Source organism: Medicago sativa, chromosome 7 (assembly GCF_051527215.1).
Source record: "Medicago sativa cultivar Bolivia chromosome 7, Bolivia_mono, whole genome shotgun sequence".
In the NCBI taxonomy this organism is placed as follows: Eukaryota; Viridiplantae; Streptophyta; class Magnoliopsida; order Fabales; family Fabaceae; genus Medicago; species Medicago sativa.
Window position 1 is genome coordinate 46,017,559 of NC_140755.1, and position 12,153 is coordinate 46,029,711.

The window sequence follows — 12,153 nt, forward strand, 5'->3', positions numbered from 1 at the left end:
CTCCTTGCATAGGCCCTCGCAAATTTATGTTTGACAAGGGTAATTTTACGTTTCTCAAAGGGTTTTCCTTGTGAAATAGATAGATTTCTTGTAGTGTTGTTTTATTTTTTATTTTTAGTCAAGTAGTCTAGTGGCTAGAATTCACATTTTTTCAAGGTGAATAAGTGGGGTGTTCGGGGTTCGAACCCCGACCCCTGCATATAATAATGCATATCCCTGCCAATTGAGCTATGCTCACGGGGACTTGTAGTGTTGTTTTATGTTGGAGTTTCTTATTTTTTTTGTTTCTTTCACATTTACGAATTTTTAGAAGGTGTTTGCATGTTGATTTTTTGTTTTGCAAATCGTTTGTACTTCGATTAGACCTTTTCAATAAAGTCCTACTTATTGGAAACAAAATAAAACAGAGAGAGTATCACCATCTCTTAACAACAAGAGTCCTTTTGATTGGAATGAGTTCAACACGAGTGTAAAAAATATTTATTTAAGTGGTTTTCTTCAAATACTAAAAATAAAAAAAGAAATTACATAGAAACTAAATTTTATAATTTTCTTTACAGAATATAAAATTTATAGAGGCCTATACATTTAATCATCTTTTTTTTTTTTTGTCAAGAGAAATCAGAGGTGGAAAAAATAAAGTTAATCTTCAACTTTAGCATTTAACAATGGAATTAAACACGAATTTAATATTTGTCTCTCTTCAAATTTCTTATGCTAAAAATCATGATTTACTTATGGGGATAAAATAAAATTTAAAGGTTTTATACGAACTAAAAACATATTTAATTTTAGCGCAGTTTATGAATAACATTCACACTCTATCTACAGTGAAGCAAATTTCAACAAGGATACAATTCTAAGGGCTTTGCACAAGATCCTAAAACAGATGATTCCACTTTGAAATGCGGCTTGAGGTCAGAATATTGTCGTCGTTTATAGAAATCGAGGGTAGCCCCTTTACCTTGACTTAGGGGCTACCAATATGAACTTCCGGTACACTAAAAAAGTCTTTTATTTCTTTATGGTAATTTTTTTTTTTAAGCAAAAGAAGGGGTGCAGAGGGGTCTCCTGCCACAGAACCCTAGTCATATATAAAAAGAAAGAATTACAAAGAGTGAGGGGGGACAAAACCAAAACTCTCAAGAAAATTAAAAGCTGATGCAAGAAAAAAGAAACCCAAAACAGAAACAAGAGAGAATAGACCTGCAAAAGAGCTAGCGAGGAGAACGGCTAGAGGTACCCACCTTGAAACCTTTGCTCGCTTCAGACTGCTGCTTCTTGCTCTTCTTCTTCTTGGGATCACAAGTTGAAAAGGTTGGCCAGTGTCCCTTGCTAAATCAACACTTTCATTATTCTGACCCATGTTAGCCCAGGAATCACTCAAAAAATCCATAGTTTGTTGGGCTGCAGAAGGGACAAGTCCTAAAACTTGCATATCATGAATAATATTCGTACTAAAGTTTGACAAGTTAGGGTCGGTCCCAACTACGGAAATATTCGTTCCCAAATATTCCTGCTCAGATTCATCCAGAGTATGATCATTCCCGTAATCCATATTAGTGACCGCATCACACCAAGGGCCAACGCATATCAGCAAAAGAATTGCACTGTTGGTTCCCATTGTGTATCTCAGCCAGTGCTAAGGTGTCTTCCACCTGCACAACATGCACGGGAAGAGTTTCAACAGTAGAAGATGCCTCTTCTACAAACTTAATAGCATTTAAATACATTCATTGTAGTTGCCATCTCTCTAGACCTTATAATATCAATAGTAAGTGGATCCTCATCTACAACGATTTTGCTGCATCCTGATTGTTGCACAATAGCATCAGTTTTTTCCACCTCATGTTGTCTAACTTGCTGAGGAATGGGTTGTTTCACAGTATCAGATGCTTCACCCTTGTGAGCATTCTCTTTTTGTTTCTTAGCAACCTCCTTGGAGGCATTATAAATATTATGCAACCACTTACATTGACCAATAGAATGACCGATTGTAGCACAATTGTTACATAAATCAAGAAGCCTTTCATATTGAATTTCAACATAAAAGGAAAACCCTTCACGTTCCACCATAATCTCATTAAAAATTCTTTTAGAAAGGTCAAGATCAACCAAGATCCTCGCAAAATGGCCAAAAGTGCGATTCTTAGGCGCAATATCTAAAGCTATAGGGGTGCCCACCCCATTGGCAATTTCAAACAAAGTTGTATGTCTCCAATATTCTTGAGGGAGATCTACCAATCTAATTCAGACTTGCACATGAGTTTGTTTATGATTGCGAATGCTAAAATCAGGAGACCATTTAGAGAGACGGAGAATACCTGGCTTGAGATTCCAAGAACCCGCTGCCCATATTTTCTTCAAGTCTTCCATGGAAGAAAACTCAAAATCAAAAAAACCTTTCCCCAAAGGAATGATCCTCCAATTTCCATTAGGCTTCCATATTGCAAGTAATTTCTCCTGAAGGTTACTGACAGAGATAGGTTTATCGCCTTTGCTCAAAAATAGTCTTCCACGAAGATTATGTTGGCAATCTTCAAAGCCTTTCTCATATTCAACCTGTGAGATTTTGATACATAGAGAATCCCCTTTAATTGCAGGCTTCGCCAATTGCTTCTGCTGAGTGTTGCAAGTATTCGTCACTGCTTGTGCAGAAAGCGGTTGTTGCTCCCCGTTGGAGTTGATGTCGGATATGCCAAGAACGGCCACGGAACAACAGACACCATAATAGCCAAAAACACAACACAGAACCGAGTACCACAATCCAAGTGACACCCAAAACCAGTTCAAACTAGCGAAAACGGAAGCTGAACGTGACCCACAAACAACTTGAAAGAGAAAAGGAGAGGAGCAAGAACACCTTACCCAGAACGGAGAGAACCCAAATCGAGAGCCCAAGACGTCGAGAATCGGAGATTGATTTGTTGAGAGCGGAGCCAAGATTTAAACAACACGGAGAGAGAACCCAAATCGGAATCCCTACACGAATCACACCAGAAGGTGAACGGGAAAGCCAGCCTTTGCCGGCGACGTCAAACCCTTAGAGGGTTACTGTTCATCGTGATCTCTTGTTATGAATTTTTCACTGTCATTCTTTATGGTAATACTAAAGAGTGTTCTTGGAGGTATTTGTTAAGATAATACAAATAAAAATAGGGTTAATTATGTTTCTAGTCTCTATAAAATAGCGACCTTGTAAGTTTAGTCCCTACTTAATTTTAATAGCATTTTTAGTCCCTAATTTTGTTTTTCTGCACTGAGTATTAGTCCCTACTCAATTCAAATTTGTTTAATTTATGCTTAAACTCTTAAATTTTTGAACAATTTTTTGCAGACATGTTTAGAACATTACTAAAAGTTCGTCCGCAAAAAATTATTGCAAAATTTGATTTCTACATCCAGATTTTATTACTTTTTATCTTTAACTTTTGTCGTTTTAAAAAATTCATATTTAATTCATTTCATGTCAGAAAATTCTAAATTTTAGTAAACGAACCTTTCATAGTGTTCTAATCTTGTCTCAAAAAAATCGTTCAAAAATTTAAGAGTTTAAGGATAATTAATCAAACTTTGTTTTAGCAGGGACTAAAATTATAAGTAATTTTTTTTTTATAGGGACTAAAAATGCTATTAAAATTAAGTAGGGACTAAACTTACAAGGTCGCTATTTTATAGGGACTAGAAACATAATTAACCCATAAAAATATTGTATTAAAAATGATGAAAAGTCATGAACTTAACTTTTCAAAAATCCAAGATATTGTTGAATCCGACGCAAACATATTATTTTTCGACTCGTTAACAAATGTCCTTAGAACACTTATTAAATAACCCATTTCTTTATAATTGAGATTAAAGATAGTTTATAAAACAACACTCAGATTCATAAATCCATTTGGACACTTTATAGGACAAAATCACGAAGACTTTGCATAAGACTCCAAAATGGATAATGCCAAAGAAATGTGGTTTGAGTTCAGAATACATCAAATGAACAGTTCAAACAATTTTCATAGTTGAATATTAGTCTATTTCAAAAAACCAATGAATGATAACTTCCCTTTGATTAATTGTGATAATTTAATTTGCAGCTAAGGAATTGCATGTGAGTTTCTTCTTTTGGCACCCGAACTTAATGACACGTATTCGATCCTTCCATGAAACATGTATTTTGACTAGACGGGTAATCATATCCAAGTGTCAAACCATAAAGAAGACAAACATTTTGTATTTTAGACAATAGTAAAAAAAAGAAAAACAAACTGAAAGCAACTTAATGAAAAAAAAAATTACTCTAAATTTGTCATGACGAACAAAAAAATATATCTTAGAATTATGTTATATAAAATCATACCTTTTTTTTTTTTTTTTTTTTAATAAAATAAGATCAAGATCCTTGTTCCATTAAAATGCAATGCAACCCTTACATTTTGATACACTTAATTCTCAAACGCCCAATCAACACTTTATTTTCTCTGTGTTTCTTCTTATTATATTGTATATGAGAAATGATATTTGTACAACTATCTTATAACAACTTTCTCTTTCTCATACTTAGATTATGTTTTTTTTCTCTCTATTATTTTTTATCAATGAAAATAGAGAAAAAGAAAGTAGTCATAAAAATTGTCTCAAATGGTTATTCAAATAAGACTCGTTGTATACTTATCACATAAGTCTCTCCATTGGTATCCTCAGATGATGGTGTTAAATGAATGATGGATGTTAAAAAATTAGGCTTAAATATGAAAATAGTCCCTGCAAATATCTGACATTTTGGTTTTAGTCCCTGTAAAAATATTTTTTTGGTTTTAGTCCTTGTAAATATAAAAAATTTGGTTTTGGTCCTTGATATTTTGTTTTAGTCCTTGTAAAATTGATTCTTATTGGATTTGGTCCTTGTAATATGTATAATATTTGATTTTAGTCCCTCAAAATGAGGACTAAAATGAATATTATAGGGACCAATTTCAATATGAAATGATTTTACAAGGATTAAAACAAAATACTAAGGACCAAAACCAAATATTCTATATTTGCAGGGACTAAAACCAAAAAAATATTTTTACAGGGACTAAAACCAAAACGTCAGATATTTGCAGGGACCATTTCCATATTTAAGCCAAAAAATTAAAATAATTTTCCATAACATTGATAGTCAATGGTCACAATCACCGAACAGTGTTATATTTGAAAATTATGCCAAGTCGTTACACATAAGCACATCATTTTCAACAACATTGTTAATTTTGGGACCTATATCCTATTTTCTTGGATATTTCCTCCGACATTCTAAGAAGCTTCGGATTACTATTTTATGCATGTTTAATTATTTTAATCATCGTTTTAAAAACCGGCTCGGTCCTCGACTCGGTGGGGTACTGGGTCACTGGGTCAATGGTCGAACCATTGAGTCACTGGTTGAACCGCATGACTGAATCGGATGACTCGGATGTACAACTCGGTCCATATAAAAATAAATAATTGTATAGATATTATCCTACTTGAGCCAAATGACTATGTTATTAAAAAAAATTAAAAAAAATCATGACACATAAATTAACTTAATTTCACAAATATATATTTTTAAAATAAATTAGTTGAATATTAGCAAAAAAATAAGTTATATTAGTTGTCAATAAACTTTATCCCGTATCTAATTTTTTTTTTTGAGGGACCGTATCTAAAATTATTGTATAGATATTATTGTCAAATTATTCATATAAAAATACACTATGTGATGGATTCAGATGGCATATTTGATATGGGCAAAAGTTATTATGCATAAGGATTTCCTTATGCATGTTGCATAAGCAAATCAGAACCATTAGATCAAGGACAGGTGTAATGATCCAGATACATACAAACACTGCTTTGATTGATTCACGAAACTCCTCTTCTCTGCTTCCGCATCCCAAAATGGGTCACGCGATTCAACCTCCCCTTCTTCATCCTCTCCCTGCACTGACTCCGATTCTGACTCCGACCACTCTTCCCGCCGCCGACGTCATCGCCGTGAAAAGGACCGCCGCAGAAAAACTGGCATTTGATGACGAAGATGATAGATCAGGTGAAACTTTCAAACTCGATTTCGGCTGCGAAAGAATTGCTTTGATCTTCAACGGATGAGTTAGTTTCAACGAGGCATGTTCGTATTCGTCGATTATGTTGGCTAAATCTTCATCGTTGGTGATGGAAATCAACGTTTCTAAATCTCTGTTAGCTAATTGACACCGGAAAGTCACAGATGAACCACACAATTCTTCAAGCTTCACCATCAATTCTGTAAAATATCAACAAAATCGATGAGTATAATGAACGAATAGAGCAATTTGTAAGAGAGAGATGATAATATTCGACGATGCGAACCTGAGAATGAAATGAAACGATCGACGGCGAGGACTCTGGTGTGACCGCCGACGTAACGGAGTTCACCGTCGGTGGAGCGAAGGCGGATCTTGCCACCGTAGCTATAGAGGATCTTAATAGTGTTTGAGGGTTTAGATTCCATGACTCGTTGTTGTGACTCAGTGAGTTGTATTGAAAATTAAAAAGAATATTCGAAGATTCTAGAAAGAAAGAGAGAAAGGAGTGAGGAGAGGAGAAGAAGTGTTTTCTTCTGCGTTAGAAGGTTGAGGCTTGAAACTTTGGTATGTGATTTTCGGGTGTACTAGTCAGGGGGAAGCTTGTTGATTCTCAGTTTATTTGTTCCTGTTGATTCATTACTGAATTAAATTGTTGATATTTATTTTGTAATTGAATGTGGAAGTATTAGTAATCACCTGTTCATGTATCAGGTCACCAGGATAATGGAAGTTGAGATCAACAGCCCATATGATGTTCTAGGATTATTTTACATTGTTAATTTAATTAAACTTCTCTGTCACATGGATCATGATAATGTAATTTTTTATTGTTAATTTAATTGTGCTTGAGTATTTTATATTTAATTAACATTCACAAAGCTGTTCAGTCGGTTATTTGCGAAGTACGAAATGCTTCGATGTGAAATCTGTTGGTATAAGCTGGAATTCAGATTTGATGAATTATTGAGAATATTGTGATGAATTGTGTTGTTTATGATCAATCCGGTTCGGATCTGGTGTTAGCATTACTCACGGAAACCATTTTCACTGCAAATGGTTTTGGAGTCTAACTCACTGAAACCATTTTCACTGCAAAATGGTTTTGTAGTACAACTCATAGAAACCATTTCCACTGCAAAATGGTTTTGAAACCAACTCACAGAAACCATAGCCATAGCAAAACCATTAGACAATTATTTTGGTTTCTCATAGAAGACTATCAAAACCATTAAACCATAATTATGGTTTCACTAATAATTTCAGTGTATAACATCTTAATCATTATTCAAAACCATTTTGCAGTGAATTGTGTTGTTTATGATCAATCCGGTTCAGATCTGGTGTTACCATTACTCACGGAAACCATTTTCACTGCAAAATGGTTTTGGAATACAACTCATAGAAACCATTTCCACTGCAAAATGGTTTTAAAACCAACTCACAGAAACCATAGCCATAGAAAAACCATTAGACAATTATTTTGGTTTCTCATAGAAGACTATCAAAACCATTAAACCATAATTATGGTTTCACTAATAATTTCAGTATATAACATCTTAATCATTATTCAAAACCATCTAACAATAATAATTTCATTAAAAACCATTACACAATTATTTTGGTTTCACATACATGATTATCAAAACCATTAAACCATAATTATGGTTTCAGTAATAATTTCAGTGTATAACATGTTAAACAACGTTCCAGTAAAGAAACTCATAATCCATACTCATTTCTCTCTCTAACTCATAAAAAACTTATTCAAAACAGCTTATTTTGTGCAAAATAGCTGTTTTGCACAAATAAGTTGTTTTGTATCAATAAGTTGTTTTGAATAAGCTGTTTTGCACAAATAAGCTATTTTGTATAAATAAGTTGTTTCGAATAAGCTATTTTGTATAAATAAGCTGTTTTGAATAAGCTGTTTTGTATAAATATGTTGTTTTGAATAAGCTGTTTTGCACAAATAAGCTATTTTGTATAAATAAGTTGTTTCGAATAAGCTATTTTGCATAAATAAACTGTTTTGAATAAGTTGTTTTGCATAAATATGTTGTTTTGCATAAATAAGTTGTTTTGAATAAGTTGTTTTTTAAAATTAAATCGGGATAAGTTGTTTTGTATAAATAAGCTGTTTTGCACAAATAAGCTGTTTTGTATAAATAAGCTGTTTTGAATAAGCTGTTTTGCACAAATAAGCTATTTTGTATAAATAAGTTGTTTCGAATAAGCTGTTTTGCATAAATAAGTTGTTTTGAATAAGTTGTTTTTTAAAATGAAATCGGAATAAGCTATTTTGTATAAATAAGCTGTTTTGAGTAAGCTGTTTTGCACAAATAAGCTATTTTGTATAAATAAGTTGTTTCGAATAAGCTGTTTTGCATAAATAAGCTATTTTGAATAAGTTGTTTTGCATAAATATGTTGTTTTGCATAAATAAGTTGTTTTGAATAAGTTGTTTTTTAAAATTAAATTGGAATAAGCTATTTTGCACAAATAAGCTGTTTTGTATAAATAAGTTGTTTTGAATAAGTTGTTTTGCCCAAATAAGCTATTTTGTATAAATAAGTTGTTTCGAATAAGCTGTTTTGAATAAGTTGTTTTGCATAAATAAGTTGTTTTGAATAAGTTGTTTTTTAAAATGAAATCAAAATAAGTTGTTTTGTATAAATAAGCTGTTTTGAATAAGTTATTTTGCACAAATAAGCTGTTTTGTATAAATAAGTTGTTTCGAATAAGCTGTTTTGCATAAATAAGCTGTTTTGAATAAGTTGTTTTGCATAAATATGTTGTTTTGCATAAATAAGTTGTTTTGAATAAGTTGTTTTTTAAAATGAAATCGGAATAAGCTGTTTTGTATAAATAAGCTGTTTTGAATAAGTTGTTTTGCACAAATAAGCTGTTTTGCATAAATAAGCTGTTTTGAATAAGCGGTTTTAAAAAAAGTGATCCTAATAAGTTGTTTCGAATAAGTTGTTTTGCATAAATAAGCTATTTTGAATAAGTTGTTTTTTAAAATGAGATCGGAATAAGTTGTTTTGCATAAATAAACTATTTCGAATAAGCTATTTTGCATAAATAAATTGTTAAGAAAAAAATTATAATATGGGGCTTCATTAGGCCCACAAATAAATAGATTTTATAGTGGGCTTACTTGGGGTGTAGAAAGCAATTATGTTGGGTGTAGAAAGCAATTATGCACGGTGCATAAGGATTCCTTATGCACCATAACCAAAAAATATTACTCGTGCCATGACCAAAAAATATAAATAAAAAAAATGAAACATAAAACATGGGCTTATTGAGAGGCCCATTATACCACCAGCTACTCACTACAAACCTGAAACCCTAATAGCTGTAATACTTACTTACAGCAGCCGCCGGTGCTCATTTCATTCCTTTTCTTTTTGACTAAATGTTTCAATGTTTTATCCTTTCATACTTCTTCTTCTTTGAGTGTTTATCTTCTCTCTTCATAGTCGAATGTTATGAAGCGCTCTCTCTCTCTATGCGATGTAGCAGCTGTAGCGCGCGCTCTCTCTCTCTCTCTCTCTCTCTCTCTCTCAGAAAACCGGTCCGGTTCATATACCTACCGAGTGACCGGTTTGACCGGAAATCGTCCGGTTCACACCGGTTTTCGACGGGCCAATTACATGCCCGATCCAACTACTCGCTCGAACCGGACATACCACCGAGTCCCGGTTGGACCGGTCCGACCGGCCGGTCCGGTCCGGTTTTTAAAACTATGATTTTAATATGTATTTCAAAATTCTAAAGTCTATTCAATTTTTTGGGCTATAAATAGGAAGGTATTGGACAATCTTCCATTCTCTACTCTTGCCTTTGATAAATTTCATCTTTTTCATAATACAACACATCAAAACCTTAACTCTTTGGTTCATAATAACACTTTTGCAAAAATGGCTACTAAAAGGGTATTTGATGATTCTAATGATAAAGATCAAGACAATCCAAACGACAAACGAATGAGACCTTCTTTAGCTTCGTATGCACTTGTTTTCTAATCTACTTTCTAGCTCTTTTCTTGATAAATCTTTAATACTTTGAAGTTTGATCCATGCAAAAAACTACTATCTACATTTTATACTTCATTTTTTTTTTTTACTAGCCTTATTCTTATGCATGATATATTGAATTCTTCTTGGCAGTGTGCTAGAAAGAGCAGTTAAAGTGCAAAACATGCAGAACCTTTTAGGAGCTTTGGAACCTTTTCTTAAAAGAGTTGTAAGTCAAGTTAAACTTTACCATGACATTTGACACAGATGCATACATATTTGAAGTTTTTTTTTTTTTTTTTTTTTTTGTCTTGTTTCCAAAAGCATACATATTTGAAGTTAATGTGGTTAACTTGTTTCTCATGGGTTAGGGTTGGGGTGGCCTAATAAGAATTAAGAGATGATCCAACAAACAATATATTTGTATACCTAAAAAAAGTGCATATTTATTTTTTTCTGGAATAGGTGAATCCATGCTTATTTATTTCCTTCCCGAGTTGAGAACAGAGGACAATCCCACCCTAGCTATTAGACTTTGATCCTTATCGACTTTGACCGAAAGAGCTATTCTTTTCATCTTTAGAAAAAAAACAGAAAGGGCTCGAGCCCCTATAGATAAACCCATCTTACCTAACATTGCTTGATAAAGCTCAAAACTAGAGAGGCAAAAGCTTATAGCGATAAGGCACAAGAATATTGTTGTTAGGTCACCACATGACTGTAAATATTTGATATTATCTTAAAATTTAAGGCGTGTTTAATATGATTCTCTAAAAAATGGTTTAAATATAGACCTTTACCATTTTTAATAAAAAAATGAATTTTATAATAATGTAAAATAGAGATTAGAAATAATATTTTATTAAAAATAAGATGGTCCAATGTTAAACCGGATCCATATTAAACAACCTTAAAATTTATTTGAGTCTTGAGAATTTTAAAAATTTGTCCTCACTTGTAATTAACTGCAATGTCAACTGTATCAACCGTCAATATGAAATCTTCAATTGCAGTAGTCTCCGCATAGCTATTCATACCACAAAAAACCAACTTCACCTAACTATGAAGCTTGCATTAATTATTTGAATTTGAATACTACAACTAGTCTAAAAATATCGAACATTTGTATTTCTCATTATATAGTTGATTTTCTCATGAAAGCTTACTTTATTATACGATTCATTTGGTTAGGTGAGTGAAGAGGTGGATAGAGCAATTGGAAACTGCTTTCCACCTTTCATCAATAGGTCACCTTCATTAAGAATCCAAGCACCAAGGGATCAACAACCAATCTTACAACTCTCATTCAACAAAAGGCTTTCCCTCCCAATTTTGACAGGTATGATACTTACATTAGTTACAAGATTTGAATTCCAACCCTTAGATAGTTAGAGTTACAAAAACAAAAGTTAAAACTTGAAATAGTGACGGAAGTTTAGAGATAGAAAAGGCAAAATCCATCTCTAATTTAGACGCTAACCGTTAGGGATAGGAATAGGCCAGACCGCTCTATAGGGGCATATGACCTAGCCTATGACAGGTAGACTGGGCCAATTAATTTTCTTAAATAGAGAAGGTTAAACTTTTTCAGAAGCCTATTTAACTAAAAAGGCAAGGTCACATGTCATATAAAAAACCTCTTAGTCCTATCAAGCCACCCTACTTAGGTAAATGTGAATAATATTGTTTATTACTAATATTAATTGTATTATAATTTGTACTTTTACATTTTTTTTGAAGGATAATTTGTACTTTTAATTAAATTGTAAATTTGTTAATCTTTTCAGTAATTTAAGTTTATTAGTATTACATTATTTTTTTTAGTATATTTAAGTATATTATTATAAACTATAATTGAGATATGATATAACATACAATCAAATACTCTAAATAGTCTTGTAAATATCAAAAGGGAGTTTAATCGAATTAATCTATTAGTTCGCTGGTCTATTCAAACTCAGATCACATTATTTATTTAAGGATGTTCATATGAAACATGCTTTTAAATAGGCTAGCAGGTCACATCAGGCTTTCAAGAGACCAGA

The 12,153-nt window shown here is 32.6% G+C and overlaps 2 protein-coding genes across 2 annotated transcripts; one reads left to right on the forward strand and one right to left on the reverse strand.

Moving 5' to 3' along the window:
• Positions 1 to 5,912: 5,912 nt before the first annotated feature.
• Positions 5,913 to 6,655, reverse strand: LOC146906195 (RAF-like serine/threonine-protein kinase PRAF). The gene is made up of 2 exons (XM_085725312.1): positions 6,373 to 6,655; positions 5,913 to 6,286 (listed from the first exon to the last, which is right to left on the reverse strand). Exons 1-2 carry the CDS (start codon positions 6,512 to 6,514, stop codon positions 5,952 to 5,954), a joined length of 477 nt encoding a protein of 158 aa, XP_085581438.1. The 5' UTR covers positions 6,515 to 6,655; the 3' UTR covers positions 5,913 to 5,951.
• Positions 6,656 to 9,925: 3,270 nt separating this feature from the next.
• LOC146906196 (protein SAR DEFICIENT 1-like) lies at positions 9,926 to 11,563 on the forward strand. Its single transcript, XM_085725540.1, has 3 exons — positions 9,926 to 10,098; positions 10,262 to 10,337; positions 11,300 to 11,563. The coding sequence occupies exons 1-3, from the start codon at positions 10,013 to 10,015 to the stop codon at positions 11,498 to 11,500; spliced, it is 363 nt and encodes a 120-aa protein (XP_085581666.1). The 5' UTR covers positions 9,926 to 10,012; the 3' UTR covers positions 11,501 to 11,563.
• Positions 11,564 to 12,153: the final 590 nt, after the last annotated feature.